At 34.3% G+C, this 16,754-nt stretch overlaps 1 protein-coding gene across 1 annotated transcript; it reads left to right on the forward strand.

Moving 5' to 3' along the window:
• Positions 1–6,557: 6,557 nt before the first annotated feature.
• LOC121740007 (putative ATP-dependent RNA helicase TDRD12) lies at positions 6,558–15,011 on the forward strand. Its single transcript, XM_042132676.1, has 3 exons — positions 6,558–6,962; positions 7,629–8,422; positions 9,529–15,011. The coding sequence occupies exons 1-3, from the start codon at positions 6,688–6,690 to the stop codon at positions 13,905–13,907; spliced, it is 5,448 nt and encodes a 1,815-aa protein (XP_041988610.1). The 5' UTR covers positions 6,558–6,687; the 3' UTR covers positions 13,908–15,011.
• Positions 15,012–16,754: the final 1,743 nt, after the last annotated feature.

A 16,754-nucleotide genomic window follows, 5' to 3' on the forward strand; every position in this document is an offset into this window, starting at 1 on the left:
ATAATGTGCGGCCGGACTAAAAGGACATATTATCTTATTTTAACTAATAGTATATTATAATATAGCTAATATAATATAACTACTATAATATAGAGTGACTCTAAAACTAGAGGAAGGTTTATATTTATATATCATAATCATTTGTTTTACAGATTCCCTCAAGATCCTCTAATAAGAGGAAAATGGCTGAAATTAATTGGGCGTGTTGGTTGGAATCCCAAGAAAAATTCAACAATATGTAGCAAAAATTTCATTGAAAATTTTTAAAGAAAAATTAGAATAAATACTATTTTGGTTAAAGGAGCTATCCCAACTTTATTTGTGCCAGTAAGTTTGACATACTGTTGCACTTGTTACTGAAGCAATTATTAAAAATAAGCAATTATAAGCAATTAATGCTTTTTAGTTCATTTAAGATTATACTTATATGAACTAAAAAGTATTAAATAATCCTTATTCTGTACTCAATCTTCATAATTTTGAAGTCGGTACCAGTCCTAAGTATATAAGTTGCTGTTATACCTATTCTGTCAGAGAACTGGCGATTAGGTTAGCTGGTACCGATTGCAAAATAATGAAGATTGAGAACAGAATTATACTGAGTACAGAATAAGAATTATTTAATACTTTTTAGTTCATTTAAGTATAATATTACTATTGTCATTGCCTTGGAAGTCGGTTTTAATTTTTTGTTTAAAAATAATAATTTTACTCATTTTAGCTGTCCTTAACGTTTTCTATACTTACAGTTGGTGTTTTAAAAAATCAAAATCAAAATTGCTTTATTTCTGAACAAATCTGAAATAAAATATATTTTCAGAATACATGGTGGCTACCACCGGTTCGGTAACTAAGCCGACGAGAAGAACCGGCGTAAGAAACTCGCACGCCCACTTTTTACCAAAAAAAGTGAGAAAAAAAATTATCTTTTAAAACAAAATTTACAATGCTGTAACTTAAAATTATACAATGTAAACATAGATAGATACATAATAATTGTAAGTCATGTAGAAGTAGCCTTGCAAGCAGTCATTCAGCATTCTACTCCCAAGATGTGCCATCAATTATGAAATCATTTTGGCTTTGGCACAAAACGTTCTTTGACTACTTTTTTAAATTTATTAATCGAAAGATTTTGAACGTTTTCTGGGACCATATGTTCCCATTTGAATATCAAGGAGTCACTTCGATTTCTCATTGTTTCCATCACCAGACCACCACTTTTGTGAACATGATACCTACTCGGAACAATACAATGTACAGCAAAAGAAAGAAAATTGGTTCATAAACGGCGGAGTAATCGTTGAACATACATAAAAATATATCCACAGGCGAACGTCTAGACTCCTCCTGTTTGGAAGTCGGTTCAAAATAATTGTAATAAAATATTATGATATTTTATAATATGTATTTAATTTAAGAATAAAATATAATATACTATGTGTGTTGTTTACTTTCAACGTTTACTTTCAATGTAAGGACTGATTTACCAGATAGATTTTACCTGAGTAATAAATAAGTAACTTTATAATGTGTTAAGTGTAAATTATTTACCCCTATAAGAACCTCATGTCATAACATATCCGACGATTGAAAAATCATTCCAAAAGAAAATGTGTATCTACTTTTCAATCATCACCTTTTTTTGCCAATTAAAATTTATGATACCTAATTTGAAATACAAATCTATCAAAGTTGCATATTATTTATTTCTTATAGAAACTCAGGTAAAATAACTCGAACGGACTAAACTATCGATAGCAAAATACTATACTATCGATAGTAAAATATACATCACTAGCCCACGCACACATTGACAGCTCAAAAATGGTCACGCATTTTCGAGTTGTCAGGTGGTCTTTACGACAGTATATATTATGTCTATGAGTATATCTTTGTGCATAGACATTTGTGAGTCATCTGGGAGTGCAGGTGGGTGAAACTTTCGAACAAAAAAAAATTGGGTTCCAAATTTAAACGTAGCACCTAAACTAAGTTGGATAATCTGTACAATTTTTAAGCAAGATTGACTGTGATTGGTTGATAAAAAAGACGAAGAAGAAGTTTAAAACTCAAAGTTCGATTTTCAGTTATGTAACCTGCACAAATTTAGCACCCCATCAAAGGATTTTTGAAATCAAAATGACCTTAATCGATAGGTCTACGTTAGGTCCGTATAGGTCCACCATAATTTTCGTTAGGTCCCCTTTAATAAATAATTTTTTAAATTTTGCAAAAAAAAATGGTATCTTAGCACCTCATCTCAACCGAAACTAATTAATTTTTATATTTTTGCATTCTGCTGCATCTGGATCCTAGCTAAGACTTCCTAAATAGGACAAGTGGATTAAGCGCTTTAGGTAAATAAAAAGTGAAAATGTTTTCGGAAAAATTACCTTTTTGACTACTTTTAACAACATAATTGTTTTTTTTTTCTTGGCACCATATTATTCTGTTAATTTTTTTTTGCAAAATTTAAAAAAATATTTATTAAAAAAACTATAGGCGACCTAACAAAAATTATTGTGGACCTATACCTGAGACCTAACGATAAAGAATGCAAAAATATAAAAATTTATCAGTTTCGGTTTATGGCGGCTCTCGACATAGGCGAACGCGTTGGCCAACGCGTCTGCAGACGCGTTGGCAGTGCGCTTGCAACGGCGTTTGTGAGTAATCCACACATAGGAAGGTCGTTCAGTATGCTTTGGATCGCGCCAATGTGCGGACGGATTCAAAATGGATGTTGAGTCGCTAACAGCTGCAGCTGTATATTTATTCACAGCTTATAATTACTTTGTAAATGTGGACAAGAAAAAGTTTTAAAAGGGTATTCTCGAAATAAATAAGTAAAAGGCGAGAAAACGTAACAAACAAAGAAATAAACTCACTTTTACATATTTTATAATATTAAAATAATTTAATTTTTTTATTACTTATTATTTATTATATATAAAAATTATTACTTATTACTTATTATAATTATCATGATAAATAATTAATAATATATATTTATTATTTATTAAATATTTAATTTATTTTGTTTTTAGTATATTTTGTTGTTATAGCGACAACAGATATAGGTACATAATCTGTGAAAATTTCAGAAATCTAGCTCAGTATAGCGGTTCTTGAGATACAGCCTGGAGACAGACAGACGGACAGACAGATGGACAGACAGACAGACGGACAGACAGAAATGCAGACAGACGTTGAAGTCTTAGTAATAGGGTCCCGTTTTTACCCGTTGGGTACAGAACCCTAAAAACATCGTGAGGAAAATAGAATGTCCAATAACCTTATTTTTTTTGCAACTTTTGATATGATTTTTGGTTCCACAGGCAGTTTTTACTCTGATAGGGTCTATACAGACGGACCGCATTTCAACTGCAATCCAACCGCAAATTGCAGTTCAAGTGCAGTTTGAATGCAGTTGACATGACTGCAATAGAACTGCAAACCAAATGCGCAGTCGGATTGCAGTTCAGTTGCAGTTGGCGTGCAGTCGTGTGAACCGCATACCGACTGCATCCAAACTGCACTACTACTGATTCCATGCGCGGGAGAGCGGAGCGTGCGGGTGGGTGGGATAGTGCAGTTTGGATGCAGTCGGTATGAAGTTCACACGACTGCAGTCAACTGCAATCTGACTGCGCGTTCGGTTTGCAGTTCTATTGCAGTCGTGTCAACTGCATTCAAACTGCACTTCAACTGCAATTTGCGGTTGGATTGCAGTTGAAATGCGGTCCGTCTGTATAGACCCATAGGGCCCAATAAATTTAAATGTTTTCTCGATACTCATATTGTTCGCCATTTCGTCAAGTTAGATGTTAACTCGCCACAAGAAGGAAACGTGCACTCTTCATCGCCACTCCGGGCGAACTGATCGCGCGGCCTATGTGTGGATGGAGCGCGAAGCTTGCGACAAATGTCCTTTGATCTTTTGCCGACATTTCCGACCCGCGCGGCAAGCTCGCAGATGCGTCGGCCAACGTCTAAATACCTACGGCCAACGCGCGAACGCCCGTTCTACACATTGGGCCAACGCGTCCGCAGACGCGTTGGCCAACGCGTTCGCCTATGTCGAGTGCCGGCATTAGATGAGATGCTAAGATGCAAAATTTTTTATTATAAAATTTAAAAACTTATTAAAAAAATAATTTTTTTCTAGTAATCTGTGCTCATTACAAAACTATTGTTGGCAACACTTGTTGATTGTTCTGTGCTTTTCTAGTAATCTGTATTTTCCAGTGTTGCCAATTTAGCACATTTTATGCTAAAGGTGAATGCCCAAAAATGTATGGACCAAAATCCCCGTAATCGATTGAAACCATTTATATGTGGCATAGTAGACTACTTATACTGTATCCCAAATACAATGTCCTTTTTGGATTAAACAATCACCGAGTACTTTAAAAACGATCGTAACTAATTGACTTTTCTTATAGGAATCTATATGATATTCAGGACGACGCGATGCTACAAACGAAAGTGTGGCGATTAGTACGTAATAAAAACATTTTTAATACAGATGTACAGTGTTGTAATTATGTATTTATGAATTTAATGTTTAAATATTTATCACTTTTATATCTGACAGTATAGAATGTTAGTTTGGGATAGAAAATGATCTTTATACAATATGTACTGTTTTTTTAGGATTATTAAGTACACGATATCGGTTAAATGGTCGTTTTTTTATCATTTATAAAATAAGGGGGCAAACGGGTCACCTGATGGAAAGCGACTATACTGTCGCCCATGGACACTCGCAACATTAGAAGAGCTGCAGCCTGCAAGTACGTTGCCGGCCTTTGAAGGTTTGCAGGTCGTATTGAAAATATAGTGACAGTTTATTTCAGAGTTTTACAGTGCACAGCAGAAAGTTACGCAAAAAACGCACGGTGGAAGACTGCCACTCATCAAAGTGATGAGGATGGTATATTTTTTGCGTAGCGATGGCGAAAAGTTGCAGGTGGTATGATTCCGAACAAATTCTTAGAGCACTCCCCGTGATACAACCGATAGAGGATGTAGACTGAAGCCACTTGTGATTTAGTTTATTCTTAAAATATAATATATATTATATATAATACTTTTTTAGGGTTCCGTACCCAAAGGGTAAAAACGGGACACTATTACTGAGATTTCGATGTCTGTCCGTCTGTCTGTCTTCAGGCTCTTACTCAAGAACCACTAAAGCTAGACTTCTGAAATCTTCACAGATTGTGTATACCTGATGCCACTATAACAACAGATACTAAAAACTAAATAAAATTAAGATTCAAGGGAGGCTCCCATACAAAAAACGTGATTTTTTGCCCTTTTGGCTCCTAATCTATAATGGCTATATTATGTAGACACATGATTTTTTTACGAAATCCTCAATTATCTGTGTACTTTAATATTTAATCGCAAAATTAAAATAAAATTAAATAATTTAGGGGAGCTCCCATACAAAAAACAATTTTTCCCTACTTTCGCTCTATAGCGGTACGGAACCCTTCGTGCGCGAGTCCGACTCGCACTTGGCCGATTTTTTTTCTATTTTATTGTACATTATAGTCTATCAACATCGCTTTCACGAGAAAGATCACAAAAACAAAGGAAATAACTATTTGATTCGAAGTAGATACCATACTGTGTATCTCAGATTTATTTTTTCAAATTATCGGTTTCGGTTATGGTTTAGAAAAAAATGAATTGCACATTTTCAATCTACTATTTATGCTCTACTTTGCTGTACATAAATTATTTTAACAACTATGGGTTTTTTTTGGGCATTGTCCTTTGGCATATTTTTACGTTGTTTAGCATATTTATTTGTTGATTAGCATGTAGCATATTTTTTAGCATATTATAATTATTTAATAAAAATATACCATGAAACAAACGATCCGACTCAATTCCTAACAAATATATACTAGTAATCTGTGATTCCTAAGCGTGTGTTCTAAAACAGAATAATATTTACTCTGAAAAGAGTATATTTTATTACTGTACTCATTATTTATCACTATTCACTACCACATTCTAACGCCGAAATGGAACGCGTTTTCAGCCAAATGAATGTAGTTAAAACTTCGCAACTGTTTGTCAGTAAAAATCAAACATCAAATTCGGCCTAGAGAGGACAAGGAAATGCTGTTATTCTAACTCAGTTCCGACTTCCGGATAACGTTTTGCGCTCTATAGGTACCGTACCAACTACCAAGGAGAGCTATAGATGGTTATAGTTTGGACAATGAATCTTCTAATAATATACGTTTACTACATGTATCATCAGCATCAGCTATCGATGAAGAACAAGATATTAATATTTTGTTCGATAACGTAATTGAATAAAACATAAAATAAATTGAGATTTTGTTATGAAACGTTATTTAATCATGAATCTTTAATAATCACTAAAGATTTAAAATTATATAAATAACGTTTTGTTAGACTTTGAAAAGTTTTAGCATCAATGGCATAATTTTGGCAAAATTTTAACAGCAATTTAGCAAATTTTGAGAGTCGTGTTGACTGTTGGCAACACTGGTGTTTTCTCTGTTTAATGTTTACGGTTTCCTGCAAAACTTTTTCAATTTCCAAACGTATTTTGTATTAGGCAGTTGCAGTTTTTAGCAGTTGACGAAAGCTATAAAGTTAATATTTCCTGTTGGAGTCAAGAAGACGTGAGGTAAAATGTCTAAGGATAGATATAAAATTGAAATAGTACATATACACCATCCACATCTGATGTGGATTAAATTAAAGGAATGTGAATTCAAGGAGGATTTTTTGCTGGATCAAATAGGTTTATATGGTATTTTACCATTAGAAATAACCATAAACGCAGAGAATAATGCATTGGAAACATTGAAATGTAAAGATTGGGTGCCGGCGGCAACTTCTCTTATCAAGAAAATAACATCTGAAAGCACTGAAATATGGTTTACACCTACTCACATAGACAGGAGGTAATATTTTTCTGTAACAACATTAAGCTTGTTTACACCCTGATTTATTTCTAATGACTTTCTTCTTCCTTAACCCATGGGGGATTCTATAGGAAAGTAAACCTTGAAGTTATTTTTCATGTTCTTTTTATGCTATAAATTATTATATTTATCGATACAAAATATTTTGAATTTTATAGGTAATAATAACAATTAAATAACAGACACAATAGATATTCAATTGAGGAGCTGGCGAACAAAACCATACAAGTCCACCAGTGTGCAAAAGTAATTTTTTTCGAATTGTCTTCTCTTGACCCATCTGTGTCTCTTCTGTTCATTATTTCAATCAAAACCAGTAAAAAGGCTTTAAAAAGACCATTTTCAAACAAAACCGGAATAGTTCAGTAGTAGTAGTACTAGTAGTTTATACGAGTTTTTTAACCACTGAATTTTTTTCTCGTAGACTAATCAGCTTTTGTTTGCCAGCTCCTCAATTGAATATCTATTGTGTCTGTGATTCCCATGATTGAGGTATTAATCTTATAAAATATTTCTCAATATTTATTTGTTTTAATTCTTCAAGCCCCATAAGAGCCCCAGTGATCGCGACAACAATTATAGAATACAAAAGCATTTCCTAGAATTTGCGATCGAAGTATTAAATTTATTCTTGTTTCTCCTCAGGGTTTCTATATTTGACAATAACATACAAAAATATGGAGAAGTGGAATATAAATCTGGCGATAAGATTAAAAGTTTGTCTGAGAAATTAATAAAGTCCAGCTTAGCTTATCAAGATGTATGTAATTTTCATAAAAAACTCAGCAGAGGTGAAATAAAAACAAAATTGTCTAATACCAAAATACAAGATGTTATAAAACATTTTGTTAACTTCTTTCAATCAAAAGGCATACCAAAAGAAGTGTGGGATAAAGTGTTAAAAACACAAATGTCCGTGTTCTTCTGCTCTCAGCAAGTTGAATCAGCTTTGACGCAGTCAAATCTTGAGAAGCATAACAGCTTACAGATCAGAAGTGTTCTTAAGAGTAAAATGAAAGACTTAAGCTTGTGTAAAGATGTTGATGATAAGTCTCTTGGGAGAGCCATTTGTAGAATGGATGGTTCATCTGATAGCCGAATATCTTCCGATTTGTTAAGAAGAAAACTGCATCATGCAAAAAAAAATAAAGATCCTGATACAGTGGAAACTTACAACAGTATCAAGAAATTTTTGGACCACAATTCCACTCAATGTCATAGCAAAATAGTTGATGATTTTGAATTGGCTATAGAGGAAAAGCAAAAAGATTGTTATGTTCCTGATCAAAATGATCATAAAAATCAAGGTGCACTTAGTTTAAGATTTCAAAAACTTAATAGCTATAAGAAACCAAACAAAGAAAATATAACAACAAAGGAGGACATTCCTAAAAGCAACTGTAATAAAAAAGCAGTAGAGGTAGTTGGTGAAAAAGGGGGTAAGTATCATAACTCCATAAAACCAAAAATAAATATTTAACCCTCCGTACACCACGTGAATAAAAGTTACACCGTGCACCATGTGGGGTTTGTCAAACCCCAAGACTTATCTGGGCAAGCAATGAGTAATTTGTATTTATTTGTTCATTTTATTTAAAATAACTGTTTTTTGTCTATTTAATTGTAATATAAAACGATACTAACTGAGATAACTCCTATTTTTAATCCTATACACCCAAAAATGAAAATTTAGTAATCTTTTACCAAGTAAAACAGACTCTTTTTTGGTGAGCTCCCACAATTGAAAAGTTACCTTTTATTTCCCGTACTGCTTTAAAATTTAAAACTAACTATATAAGGAATACAAATTAAATAATATTAACTTAATATAATCAGTCTGCACGATATTCAGGCAAGTTGAAATCAGTACATTTTTTACAATGAAAGTGGGCACGGTATGTGTAAGCAAATAGGTATATTATTGTATTACCGTATTTGAGTTTTTAATTTATCTTCCTGATATAATCTGAATACTTCTTTATTGATCTTGATAATTTTTCTGGTGGTCCAGGGGCTGCTTTGCCAAGAACTTGGTGAAACCGCTTGGATAAACCTCTTAGTATCCATGGTTTATATCTTTGTGATTTTTAAAATCTTCTTCTATGAAAGTCATACTTAATTTGTTCATTAACCTGTCCACGAATGCTTATTAAATCGAAATGAATTCAAATATGCGAGAAAAATAGATTTTTTCTCATTTCACAATACTCTGTCTATACAACTTTTTAACGACGTCCTGAACTATGTGGGGTTTGTGGGACCCCAACACACTTTGTGTACGTCTGTTCGTTGCATCGGTGAAGAAAATCCTAAACTACTGCCGTAAGGCAATGTCTTAACTCCAGCTACATAGAGCGTCAAAAAAGTCACGCGATTAATAAAAAAGTTATGAAAATTTTTGTACATCTGGGGTTTGTCAGACCCCCACGTGGTGCACGGAGGGTTAAAAAAATCTGAAAAAATAAATGAGTTTTATAATCACTATTTATTTTCTTCTGACTGCCTACTTGTATTTAATAATATAAAGTATTTTTAATATTTTCAGAAAAGCCTGTTAAGGAGAAGGAGAGTTCTAAAAATACCAAGCAGCTTGGTTTTGTGTATGGACCACCTGGCCTTAATCCAACACAATATGTGAGAAATATACCTGAACAATTTGAGGAAAACATGCCACATCGTAAAACTACTACTGAAAATCCTGATGATGATCATTTTAATGCAAAAGTAGGTGAAACAGAGTCAGAAATTAATGTTGAGCTCAATAACAAAGATTTCCTGAAAAAGATCCTGAATGTGGCACCTCAAGGTAGTAAATCTGACAGAATCATATCTCAGAAGGGCGATTCTGTTGATTCTAGCACTCCAAATGATTCATCTGCGTCAAGTTCTTTACTGCTACAAAAAAGGCTGAGACAGAGTAAAAGAAACAAGGATTGCAACTCGAATACATCAAATATTAAATGTTCTGAGACTTCCAGCCATTATAATTCTGTTGCTGAAAACACATCAAAGCAAGGTGACATGAATGAAGATGAAGATAATAAGGTAATTGATAGAATTAACCAAAAATATGCATTAGGTTTAGTTGGTGGTCAAGTAAAAGAAAAAGTATGTGAAGAAGAAATGGTAAATGTTAAATTAAAAAATCATGTAAATCCATTTCAAAACACAGACCCAAATATATCGGTTTTTGTTGATAAGCTTGTTACTCCAATATTAATGGTACATTCAAAACTAAACAAGCGCATTGAACCTGTTTATGAAATGAGAGATGTAAATTTTGATGGCAACATTCATTTAGCCTTAAAAAATATGTCCTTCAAACATCCAATGATGTTGCAATCAATATCATGGTTTACTATTTTAAGAGGTTATAGTTTGTTCATGATAAGTCCTATGGGAAGTGGGAAAACAATGGGTTATTTGCCAGCAGTGTGCCGCTTGGCAATTGATTATAGTCAGAGTTTAGATGATAGTGTGGGTCCCATTAGTATTATAGTATGTGCCACAGCTGAATCTGTGACACATGTAGAAAAAATAGCTAAAGCATTTTTAAATAATGAAAAAATTGTATCATGTTATGCAGGGGTAGATGATTTAGATGTGGCAACGCGTTTGTTGAATAAATGTGACTTGTTGATCTGCACACCTCCAGCTTTAGTTAGGTTACTAAAAGTCAAGGAACTCGGTGTAGACTTACGCCGCCTTTGTTCATTTGTACTCGACGATTGCGAGCGCCTTGCGGAAGTGTATATCGATGAGCTTAAATATTTCTTCATTAAAATAGTAGAAATGATGAAAAGCAGAGCACTCAAAGAATTGAAAGTGCAATTCATCCTTGCGTCGAGGGTGTGGTGCGATTTTATGGGACCACTGGCGAAAAGAGCGCCGGACACTGTAATATGCATAGGTGCCTATCAAGAATGTGTCCTATATTCTAAAGCTAATACTTCAGTCACTTTCCTTAAACCTGAGGAGAAAATTAATTTAGTTTTTAAGTTTTTGATGGAAACAGATAGTTCTAAAAGGACTGTGGTAGTGTGTAGGTCAGATGAGGAAGTGAAAATTCTTACAGTGGCTTTAAATAAATCTAATAGATATATTCTGTCATGTGATACTACTATGACTGTACAAGATTTATACAATTTAAATATTTCTTGGACAGAATACAATGATCCGCTAATTGGACCACTACTAATATGCTGCGATGATAACTTGACTCATATGAATATCACAAATGCTCATAACTTATTACATTATTCCTTGCCAACATTATTTTCTATGTTTTGTAAACGCTTTTCTGTGTTAAACGATAATTACCCGTCTATATTTAGGAGTGATGGCATCAACGTGAACATAAAAATTATGTTAGATGAGACAAATATTGAACAGCTCCCAAAGATTATAAACTTTTTAAAACGTTGCACAGATACCCTTCCTGACGTTCTAAGTACTATATCAGACAAAGTTTTAATTGAGAAAGATGCTCGTAAAGCTCAACTATTGGTTCCCATTTGCAATAACCTCCTAGGTTTTGGACAATGCCCAGACATGTATAATTGCCAGGGACGTCATACAATGTTTAAGGAACATGACATGCCGTTAGAGTGGTTACAAGGGAAGGGTACTGTTGCCTTTAAAATACTTCACTATCAATCCGCTATTTCATATTCTGCTAGACTTTTATCTAATACATTAAATGGTGTAACTACAAAATATCCTCAAACTTACAATCTACTCTCGATGAAAATGAGTATGTATTATAGCAACGAGACTAAGAGAAAACTACATGGTATTCCTGAAGTAGGAGATATTTGTGCGGTATCAATCAAACAAAATCTTTTTGTGCGGTGCCAAGTGATTAAAATATTAAATAGATACGAAAAAGGGAATCCTAATCATGTTCTTGTAAATCTTATAGATGAAGAAAAATTGGAAACATCTCGTGATATTTATTTATATTATTTGCCAAATGAAATTAAAAACGTTAAAACTGGTACTGTACGTGTGAGACTTGCAAATATACAGCCGTTAGATAAAGATATCACGTTTTCCGAAATAGCACTAAAACACGTAAAGAAAATCATCGAAAAAGATGAAAGTCTATACCTCAGAGGTAATATTAGTTTAATTATTGGAAATACTATATTCATAGATGATCTTGAAGTTTGTGAGGATTTAACTTCTTTGAACAAAACTGTCGTGAAGTGTAATATTATTCAAGAGCTCCTCGGGAAACATGCCAAGACTAACACTGATCATATTGAAAAATTAAGAGGTCTTTGTGTTTTAAGTGGAATACAATTAATTCAAGACGAAAAAGTACCACAACGTATAAAACTCGATACGAAAGTACATCCTAAAGCTAGTTGGGCGTATTTAGATATTGATGATTTAACGTGCGTTTACTTTAATTCGGCAATTCATCCCGATACTTTTTTCATTAGATTGGACAAGTTTGTATCTTGTATGACTGATTTAGCCAAAGAAATACAAGCATACGTAAAAGACAATATGGTGTCATTAACAAAAGCTGCTAAAGGAGACCTAATTCTGGCTAAGTTTCCAGACGACGGTACGTTTGAGAGAGCCAGAGTAGATGACTTATTGAATAATGACAAAGTGAAGTGCTTTTTTGTTGACTATGGTGATTGGAGGGCGGTACCTGTTAGTGATTTAGTTTCTATGCCAGAAAAAATTATAAATAAACTTCCCTTTCAAGCTATTGAATGTAGATTGATAGGTATTTGCCCACCTGGAGAGCACTGGTCGGATTTCAGCGTAAACTGGCTTTGGGATAATTGTTTGGAGGATGTTAGTGGAAACATGAAACCACTTTATGTTAAATACTTCACAAAGGGCCAAGCTGAATTTACTGAGGGCAAAAAATATAATGTCGTACTAGTAGATACTAATACCGATGACGATGTCATTATCAACAAACTAATGATTGATTTAAATCTGGCTAGAGAAAATCCTGAGGAAATTCACTATCTTCATAATTTAGACTTTTCGGTGATTCGTTATGATACTGGTGATTCTGTTGACGAAGACGAAGATGATTGGGAAAAAGTTCCATTAAACAATTCTAAACCGGACAGTAACACATCTTTAAATCCGATAATGGCAAAGCCGATACGATCCGTGCCATTAGTTGGATCTGACGAGGAATCAGACGATTCAGACAGATGGAATATCCACATGACTGAAGAATTTAAGGACTTTTTTCAACCGGCATTTAAACAAATGATGCAAGAAACACGAACTTGCCTTCCTGCAATTGAAAACAAACAAAATGATTTTGCGAAAGTCAAAAAAGAGGATTCAAGAATTGCAAAAGAAACGCAACTAGCTGATGTGAATGATCCTTCGAAAATAATTGAGCTAGATTCTGATGATTTGACGTCAACCCTATCAAGTAAATCTGACAGAAATTCTGAAAAAAGCTCAGAACCAAACTTTATAACTAGTGTCCAAGAGTTCAGACGGCCAAGAGTGCTCTGGAAGCAAAATAAGAAAAATGTTATCATTAAAATTCAACTTATTGTGGAGGGAGACTATGTACTTAAAGTAGAGAGCAGAAAGATTATATTTAAAGCTAACGCTAACGATACTACCTATGGATTCGATATAGATTTGTATGCAGTAATTGATACTCATAAGTGTTTCCATTCAAACAAAGGTCAGTACATTTTACTAAAGCTAAGCAAAGTTCTAAACAAAAAATGGTTATTCCTTACAAGAGATGGCACGATAAAAAAATGGATAACATACGATTTTGATAGTATCGATACCTCTTCAGATGAGGAGGTACTAGACGGAAAGTCCATGGAACATATTATTAAAAGCAGTCACTATGGCACAGAATCTGAATCAGACGATGATGAAATAATCGATGATGCTAATTTTATTTATAAGAAGTAACTTACAAAGAATGTTCGGAATAGTCAAATTTGAATGCTGCAAATTGCAATTGCTTTACTTTCTATTGCTGTTAAGGTGCTCCCTCTCCGGGAGCATTCACGTGTACAGTGTACTGTAACGTTAAAGAGTCGTTGAGCATTACATTAGAATAAAACCTTACGTCGTATGACTGAGTTATAGATTCGACTTTGAGCATTCCATAGCAAGTTGAGCGCATTGATGTTACAAGTTGTATACAGATATTACACATTGCATCATTAAAAAGTGCGCATTGTAATGCTCGGTTCTCCTCCTTCACTGATGTTATGCTCAAATATGTAATGTTACATTACACGCGAATGCTCCTAGTGGATGAGCGCCTTTATGTTTTGTTGTTGTGTGTATTTCTGTAATTAGTACATGATAATTTTTTTTTAATATTACATTTAAAGTTGTTATACCCTCAAAATAAAGACTGTAACCGGAGACTGAAACTGTGAAACTTAACGTTAACTATAATATGTTAAATTTTACCTAAATTTCCCTCCCTATGTAGTTAAGACTTCTTCTTGTATTATGATGCGATCGTGACGTAATGTAAGTAGGTACTTAGCTCTTTTTAATAACGGTAATAAAATATGTAACGTTTAACGGAGAGTAGTTTTAAGGCGCATCATTTAACCGAATCTCAGGCAAGAGCAAGTTATCAGCAATAAACGGCTCTTTTCTAGAACTCTGTTTTAATTTTTAGGGCCACATCACTCTCTGTACCCGATTAATGGTTAGTTAAGTTTTTGCTTTTATTTTAATATGATCGCGAATCATTTACTATGTGTCGTTACTCGTTATGTTATTTTTATTTTGGCAACGTCTTGGTTGTAACTTGTAACAGATTCATGTAGCCATAGTAAAAGTTCAAACATAATTATTGCCAAGATATTGTATCAAATAGGAGATGTGAGCAGGAAATTGGGTTTAAAATAATTTTCCCTAGTCTTCCCTATGTTTTTGATTTTAAGAGAGCTTTTATATGAAAAGGATTTGTTTCTGCCTCAACTTTTATTTTCTTGTTTCAAAAACGTTATTACGTACGACAAAAAACTCAAGTTCCTAAAATATATTGTAATTTCAGATTATGTATGTATAAGTAGTTATTAATAAATATATTTTTATGCATACCACATTGTTTAAAATTTATAAGCCCCTCTAAATCAACTATCATTTGTGAAAATTTCAACTTTCTAGCCATCGCGGTTTTTGAGATACTGCATAGTGACAGACCGACCGACAGACAGCGAAGCAAGGGCGGATCCAGGGGGGGTCATGAGGGTCATGACGCCCCCCCTGGGCTGGGTCCAGGTCCTTGGTGAATCACTAAGTAATATTTTTAAACATACTGATTTTATATATTTTTTATAGATTTTATTTAAGTACTTACAAAGGGCATTGAGTAACTTTGTATGGACCTGTGGCGTCATTTTTTTTCCAGCGGCCAGGGATTAAACCAATACTATGTTGTAGCACTACATTAGAGAAACCTTTATTAGTAATAAAAATTGGTCTAAGTAATATCGGAGCTGAGCTACGATTATTTTAGTATTTTTATTTTTGCGCCTTATGTTCACAAAATCAATAGTAATTAACGTTACTTTATGGAGCTATCCTTAACAAACAGGTATAGAAAGGGTATATTAATCTGTTGGATATATACAGGGTGTAACAAAAATAAGTGATAATACTTTAGGGTGTGTATGTGTTCCTTGTAGAAAGTTCACTGTGAAAGTAGCAGCGCTGAAAGACCAAACATTTTTTACACTTTTGTATGGGGAAACTCGTGACCCTCGGGCCCTTGCCCATACAAAAGTGAAAAAAAAGTTTCGTCTTTCAGATCTGCTACTTTCACAGTGAACTCTCTACAAGGAACACGTACACACCCTAAAGTATTATCACTTATTTTTGTTACACACTGTATATCTCACTATAGTCCGTGAGCCCGGTCCGAAAATGCCTACGTCACGTGACATCAATATAAAATGCATGGCACACGGTCGGAAAATATATGCCAAGCGAGGATCAGACGACTTTCGCATCTGAAATTGGCCGGAAGTCGGAGAAATCCCCTCACTTCCGGTCAAATTTTTGGTGTCTATTTACGTCACGTGACATCAACGTGAAACATGTGGCAGCATATAGCCCTATAGTCAAGGGCGTCGCCAGCCGATGGCGCAGGGGGGGGCAAGTTGACTTTACCTACTACAATTCATACTTTTCTCATTCTCTATGAATGAGAAAAGTAGGTATGAATAATTTGTAGCCGTAGGTAAAGTCGGTTTGATCTATTGAGTTTGGTTTATTATGCCAGAATTTCTGCCAAAGCTCGACTTCAATTTTTATGTTTGGTAAATTATAAAACTGAGCGATAGTTTTACAAGTTTCTGTGAGATTTTCGACTTGCATCGTTTGCATTTGTGCGGGGTGTAAATTGCAATTTAGATTTAAAAGCAAATGATGGAGTATTTTCTTCAGCAAAGCGTGTTCGTCACTCCCCCTCTCCCGCTTCAACGATACAGTAGAGCAGAGCGTAGTTGAGCCATAGTAAAAGGCGGGGTTGAGCGTACGGAATATTAGGAGTGGAATTGGTGAATTCATTCGAGTTTCGACGTACGGGAATGATTGTTCAAGGCTTGAACTTCAAGCACATCAACTCAAGGACTTTGGTTGCATTATATTTGGCAACTTTTTTAGAATCTCTAGGGGGGGGCAGCTGCCCCTCCCTGCCCCCCCTTGGCGACGCCCTTGCCTATAGTTGTAGAGTAGGGAAACATAAGTCTGTCAATTTTAAAATGGCCGGAAGTACTTGACAGACGG

The sequence above is a fragment of the Aricia agestis genome, chromosome 2 (genome assembly GCF_905147365.1).
Source record: "Aricia agestis chromosome 2, ilAriAges1.1, whole genome shotgun sequence".
Lineage (NCBI taxonomy): Eukaryota > Metazoa > Arthropoda > Insecta > Lepidoptera > Lycaenidae > Aricia > Aricia agestis.